Here is a 6,965-nt window from a genome sequence, read left to right as displayed (position 1 = left end):
GCCTCCGTCTCTCCTCTAGACTCCGTCTTCATTACAGTAAAATAGAAACTTCGGCTTTTATTTCGTCCAATTCCAAGAATATTTCGTGTACAACTTCTCTGAAATACAAAACAGCAGAAAACAGAAAACTGACACTGTGGAATCTTGTCAATAGGTTAGTTCCGGAAATGTATAAAAGTGCAACGAAGTGTAAACAAAACATATAGAAATTGGTGGAAAACAAGCATGGAACATAAAAAATTATAGATACGCTTGCAACGTATCAGAAGGTACGTTGGTCCGGGTTGCCTTAGAATGGAGGTCGAGCTTCAGTGGTGTCTTGCTTGGTTCGTGATGCGGCCCGGAAACCATGTTGAAAGGATCGTATGCCTCACCTAGAAGGGGTGATTAGGTGCTACCAAATTTTTATTTCTTTTTCAAATTGGGCTTGACACAAAGTCAAATTCTCTATATATGCAACTATGTGAATTTCCCTAGATGATAAGGTATACAACTAAGCAAGATATAGCTACACAAGATATAATAGTGCAATCAAGGATAGAGTTAATCGAGAGTGGAGCACGCGGAGACACATGGATGATTCCCATAATTCCTTCCTTTCGAGGGGAAGTACGTCTACGTTTGGAGGGGTGTGGTCGCCACAAAGGCCTAACCAAGGCCACGAAGGCCTCGCCTAGTTCTCCTGTGAGCAACGCCACAAAGGCCTAGCCCACTTGTCCACTAAGGGATTTCCTCAAGGCGGAAAACAGGGCCTTTACAGGGTTCTTGGGGCACACATCCACAACCGAATTGGAGGCTCCCAATAGCTGTAACACAACAACAACAACAACAACAACAACAACAACAACAACAACAACAACAACAACAAGAACAAATCAACCACAAACAACTAGGTTTCCAAATGGAACACTAGCAAAGGGGCCCTCAAGCAAATGAGGGAAAATGTAAATCACTTTGGTGAAGATGTAGATCGGGGTATTCTCCTTCGATTCTCCAAAGATCAAGAGTTTTGGATGGTTGACGAAGTAGATCAAGTGAATCTTGTGTTTTCTTGTGGCTCAGCAATGGTGGATGAACTTGTGAGAGAACGAGCAATCTGAGGTTGAGGAACGGGGGGGGGGGGGGGGGTATTTAAACCCCCACCAAATCTAGACGTTGCAGAATCTTGGGCTGGAATTTTCGGTGTGAGTTGGGGCCGGAATTTCTGCCCACCCCCCTGGAATTTTCGGCCGCTCGACAGAAATGTCCGGCCAAATTTTCGGGGGCTGTACTGAGAGCCCGGACCTCAGGTCCTTAGCAGAATTTTGGTGCCCGGAAATTCTCATTTCGGCCTGAATTTTTTTGATTTATTTATTTCTTCTTCCTTTTCAACAAATGATTCTTCCACATTAGTTCTTCTCAGTTCAAACAAACTTTGGATCATATCTGCACACTAACCCACATTAGATTATCACACATATTATCATCAAACACACAAAATCATAATTATGGAGTGATGTTTTTTCACATGTGCTCCTTCTCCTCGTCACTCATGGATGTATGTTGGGTAATGCGAGTCGTTTATCATCGAGTGTGTTTTTTGCCGTCCGACAATATATCGTGTTGTGGGTGTAGAGTGGCAGCCTTTTTTGCGTTATATCGTAGTGCGTGTGATGTTGTAGCTTTCTTAACGTTGTATCGACCGTCTTAGCCTTACTTCTACTATATGATTCTAAAAAAATCTTAAAAATGGGGAAATTGGAGTGGCAGGAAATTACGAGCATGCCCTTGGAGCTTCTGGAAGGCCATGACTAAAACAGCCACAACTACCCCCTTCCTTTCAAGGAGTTCGCTCTCACAAAAAGAAGGCATCGAGTCTTCCCCCTTCTCTCAATTCTCTACCAATCCATCAATCTAAAAAAAATCTCTAGCAATCAGCGATGGCGTGGGCGACGAGGTTCTTGTCGGCGGTGTGCTTCTTCGCGGCGGGCGTCCTCTTCGCCCCGGACGTCCTGCTCGGCGCCCGCTCCGGCTCCGGCGCCACCGCCGTCACGGCCGCCAAGGTGTCCCACCTCCTCTGCTTCGCCACCTCCTGGGGCGCCGCGCTCTGGGCTACCTTCATCGGCGGGATCATCATGTTCAAGTAATCACCTACTTCCCTCCACCTCTCCTCTCCAAACCCCAGCTTTTCCCTCCTCCACGCTTCTCATGATTCCCCAATTCAAGAACGAAACTTGATTGATTCGATCTTGCTGGATCTTTTCAAGGAACCTGCCGAGGCACCAGTTCGGGAACCTCCAGGGGAAGATGTTCCCGGCCTACTTCACGCTCATCTCCGCCTGCGCCGCCATCTCCGTCGCCGCCTTCGCCTACCTCCACCCGTGGAAGACCGCGTCCGCCGTCGAGCGCTACCAGCTCGGGTTCCTCATCTCCGCGCTCGGCTTCAACCTCTCCAACCTGCTGGTCTTCACCCCCATGACCATTGAGGTGAGCGCTCTTCCTCCTACTGGCAGAGACTAGCCGTTTTGGGGTGTGAAAGACAAACCGAGATTTATACAACTTGCAACAAACTAGAATTGGTAGTAGACTCAGAAAAACAATATTGATATTGGCCACATTGGTTGCAAAAAACATGCACGATGAGCCCCATATATGTATACCATGCTTCATATCGGAACTAACTAGACCAAAATATATACTAACTGCCCATAGCGGTCAGCCTTGAAAGAGTCGAAGGATCTTCCTCAACTGCATCTGTTCTTTGTCTTAGAAGTATGTGCGTAATTTTGTAGCTCCACTGTTGCTTTCTCACCCTAGGAAATCTCTTTTTGCTAAATTTCCTGCAACGGAAAACAAATGTTAGAATCCACCAACTGTAAACTTGAATAGATAACTAATGTTATTTACTGTTCCTGCTCGTGTATGCAATTGATCGCGTGAGCTGTAACTTGTACCAGAGATTACTAGTTTTTAATTGCATGCTCTGAAGTATGCATACTCAGCAACCCAGTAGAATCGTTTGCTAAATGCAATATGATATAAACTGAGCTGATAAGGAGCAAGTTGAGTTTGCAAGATTTTTCTTATATTGCGGATAGGCCATAAAATTTGCCAGTGGATTCTTGGCTATTGATGTACTGGATCTGCAAAATTTTATTTTTGTGTGCAATTTTGATTCTGTGGGTTGGTATACTGGATAATAACTGGTGAACAAGACACATGTCATATTATTGCTTTTGGTTATTTGCATTACTTCAACCAAATATTTGATCTAGGCGTGTAGCGTAATGCTAAATGCTAGTCTAAAGCTATAGTTTCATGCATTTTGTAATACGCAGCCTACTGATATACTCTTAACCCCAATTTTGCCACCTCATTATGCTTCCTGTGATATGGTACTTATTTTTAAAGCCAATTTTGATGCAAATATGCCTTGTATAATGTATGGCATAATGGCAGGATATAAAACTGTTCTTGAAATTGAATAGTCTAACATTGTGGTTGAACAGCTTTGTTCATTAAATGTTATAATAATGGTGCTGTTTTGGTACTTAATGTAGACCTGTGAGTGCACCAACCAAATGGCTGGAGTACTTTTGCAGTTGCATGCTATATATACTCAGTAGCAGTATAATCGTTTGTTGAATGTAACATCATGTAAGCTGAGCTGATAATGAGCACCTTTACTTTGCAAGATTTTCTTATAGATTGATAGACTAATGACATACTTAGGGCATAATTTTGGCCTAGGCTTAGTTTAGTGTTAGAAGGATGCAGTTTGGTTGCAAACCTTTATTTTGGGCAGTCTCTTGATTCTATGGGACGGCATATATCGGATAATGACTAGTCAACAAAACAGCTGTTATTTTATTGCTTTTGGTCATTTCACCAAAATTTAGTTGCAACTTAATGCCAAATGTTAGTCTAAATCTGGACTTCTCATGAAATCATGCTCTCTGTAAAATGCTGCTCATTGCTATAATCTAAGCCTGCTTTTCTATAATATATGATACTTACATTTGGTGCAAATATGCCATCTATAATGTATGATGTTATAACATGAAACTGATTTCTAAATTGGTTGTTTAACATTGATGTTGCATAGCTTCTTATATATATTTACCAATTGGAGCCCCCTTTTAAGTCTTCACATTAATTTTAGGAAGCTATCTAAAAATAACCTTCAGACCTGAATTCTGTGGTTGTGATCTGACATGGGATAGAGTTTTAATTAAATCCGGCATGTCTTAAGTTCCTGAAAGTTTACAAGTTATAAACAATGGTTCCATTTTCTCACATCATCATCTAGAGGTGCAACGTCATACCATATATGGTCCATATGTGAGACATGAAAAACAAAGTCATCTAACAACCATACAAGTTCTTATTACATCAACAATGGTGCAAAACAAGTTACTAATGCATACACGCTGAGCTCAGAAAAGGTATACAAATGCATACACAGATACACATGCATGACCTACCAATCATGAATTCTTCTACTCCCCTGAGTCAATTAAAAGGGATCGGGGGAGTAGATTTTTTCTGTTTTCTCGGCAACATATATGACTATATGTGTGTTTATGCTTAAGGAAGTTGTACATCGCTATAGGTACGTCCATACGTGACTCTTTTTCCTAAAAAGTTACTACCTGATGCAACAAATCATGTATACATACTGTACCAATCTGCATGGAAAATCAGGCAGGTATATCTGTAACATGCATTTTATGCGATTATTTTTTATTTCAAAATACAATAAAGTTATTTCAAAACATAGTTTCAAGTTCACATCCTGGATTAGTAACATTGGTAACCACAAAATTACTAACACGGCTCAAGCGACCATTAAATTCAGAGTTGCTAAAAAAATTTAAGCGTACAATTAATCCCTTGTTTTCATAAGTTATATCGGATGTACTGTACAGATAACAATATAGGTCACCTACAATTAAGAACGTCAAACAGTGGGGGAAAATCGTAACCGAGAAAGAGTCACTTGCTCATGTGTGGACACATAGACATCTCAATGCCACATGCTGACTCATGTTCCCTGTTTTAATGAATGGTTAATATATTAAGTTCATGCTGCAGTTGTCGGTAAGTTTACGGCTAATCTAATGATCAAAAGAGGTGTTATTTCATGTCAAATTGAGGTGTCTATGTGTGAAACCATCAAATATAGCAAGCCTATACGTATAAACGTGGGGTTATATTGAAGTCAGTGTGAATGGATGGAGGAGTTATATTGAAGTCATCGTGAATGGATGGACTATTTTGACGACGCTAGTTTTGGTAGATAAAGTAATGCATAAAGTTCAAAAAATAGAAAGATTATGTGCTTCTTAATAAGATCCACTGTATGTCCATGTCAAATTGGCCTTAAAACCAATACAATTGTCTACTCTATATATCTAGCTCATGAGAATGTGAGGGTTGATCACTATTTGTTAATTAAACAGTACTTTACGGGTGCAGTTTCGGTACTTATCATAGACCTGTGAGTGCACCAACTAAGTGGCTGCAATTCTTTGACTGCCCTGAAAAAAAGGGTGCCACTTCACAAACAACATAGTATTAGCTGGTCCAGTTGTATAGTTATTATGCTGTGATGAAAATTGTTTACTTCTTACCGAAACAAATGATTTACTTTTGTACTGAAACTAAAAAGAACTCCAAATTTCAATTAAGTGGTTTGAGTACTGGAATTTGAGAACACAACGATAAGAAGCCAAAAAAGTCGAGTCAGTTCCTTTTGTCCGACTCATGGACTAGTCGCACGGCTACTCGCAAAAAATGTCTTGACAAGGCAAGTACCAGCTCATAGACTTTTTGTCAGTCGTGATTAGTCGAGTGATGCATCTTACAATTGCAGTGTGGTTTCCTGACTTGCATGACTCTGTTGAGAGAGCAATGTCATATGTAGTAGCACTAAATTCTGTTTCAATCAGCAATTACTAGTACTTGGATAAAGTAGAAGGTGCTTATTTCCCTGCAAACTAAAGTAAATGAGGATATACTTGGATAAATTAGAAGGTGCTTATTTCCCTGCACTTTCCTGGTATATGCAGCTGCTTGAACTATTTGTATGCTTCTCATTGTAGATGATGAAGAAGAGGCACAAGATCGAGAGAGAACTAAGCATTGGTGACGAGGTCGGGTGGTCAAAGAATGTCAAGTCGGCAAAGAGCAACCCTACCCTCGCCGCGATGAACAAGAAGTTCGGGATGATCCACGGGCTCTCATCGCTGGCTAACATCATGTCGTTCGGCAGCCTGGCCATGCACTCATGGTACCTTGCCAGCAAGCTTGAGCTGTGATGTGTGCAAACACCCATGGCTTCACAGTGACCCCGTTAAATATCTGGTGGCTTAGTGATGTGCCTATGCTCAAATTAAAACAATGGATTCATGTCATGAGGTTGTGAGCATATATAATTATATGATGACTTGGCTTTGAATTGTTTTACTTGAAAGAAGCTGCAGAATCCATGTAATACTCTCCGATTTATTTCTCTGAAGGAGTTCAGAATCAGGGGGCTGGTCTGTGCTGTCTATGCTGTTCAGAAAGCAATGGCTGGTTTTCATTGCCTCGTATCACTTGGATTTACTCCTAGTTCCCCGTTTAGCTAAAAGAGGGATTTGTCTTTCTTACAGCCGAACAATTAATAATTCATGGAGAATTCGTATTTCTGGGAACAATGGGAGACTGGAGCTGAAGATGAGTGACCGACCATTGCAGTCATCGAGTAATAGTACTTTGGGCCATTTATTCACCTGAAGTTCGCACATTATTGTTGTATGTTAATTCAAATTATTGTTTGTTCTAGGACTTAATTCTAGGACTACAATTAGGAGTTTACTCCATGTACTAGCATTATTGTTTGTTTAGCTTAAGCTCCTAGTCCCACCTTTCACTGCCTCAAACACTCAATTCTCTGAGTTGGGGACATGAAGACCTTGAGAGAGAACCATAATTTTGCAATG

The 6,965-nt window shown here is 41.0% G+C and overlaps 1 protein-coding gene across 1 annotated transcript; it reads left to right on the top strand.

Moving 5' to 3' along the window:
* Positions 1 to 1,817: 1,817 nt before the first annotated feature.
* LOC124654812 (transmembrane protein 205-like) lies at positions 1,818 to 6,513 on the top strand. The gene is made up of 3 exons (XM_047193796.1): positions 1,818 to 2,122; positions 2,247 to 2,466; positions 6,084 to 6,513. Exons 1-3 carry the CDS (start codon positions 1,920 to 1,922, stop codon positions 6,297 to 6,299), a joined length of 639 nt encoding a protein of 212 aa, XP_047049752.1. The 5' UTR covers positions 1,818 to 1,919; the 3' UTR covers positions 6,300 to 6,513.
* Positions 6,514 to 6,965: the final 452 nt, after the last annotated feature.

Source organism: Lolium rigidum, chromosome 5 (assembly GCF_022539505.1).
Source record: "Lolium rigidum isolate FL_2022 chromosome 5, APGP_CSIRO_Lrig_0.1, whole genome shotgun sequence".
Classification (NCBI taxonomy): Eukaryota; Viridiplantae; Streptophyta; class Magnoliopsida; order Poales; family Poaceae; genus Lolium; species Lolium rigidum.
This window is presented reverse-complemented; position numbering and strand designations above follow the sequence as displayed.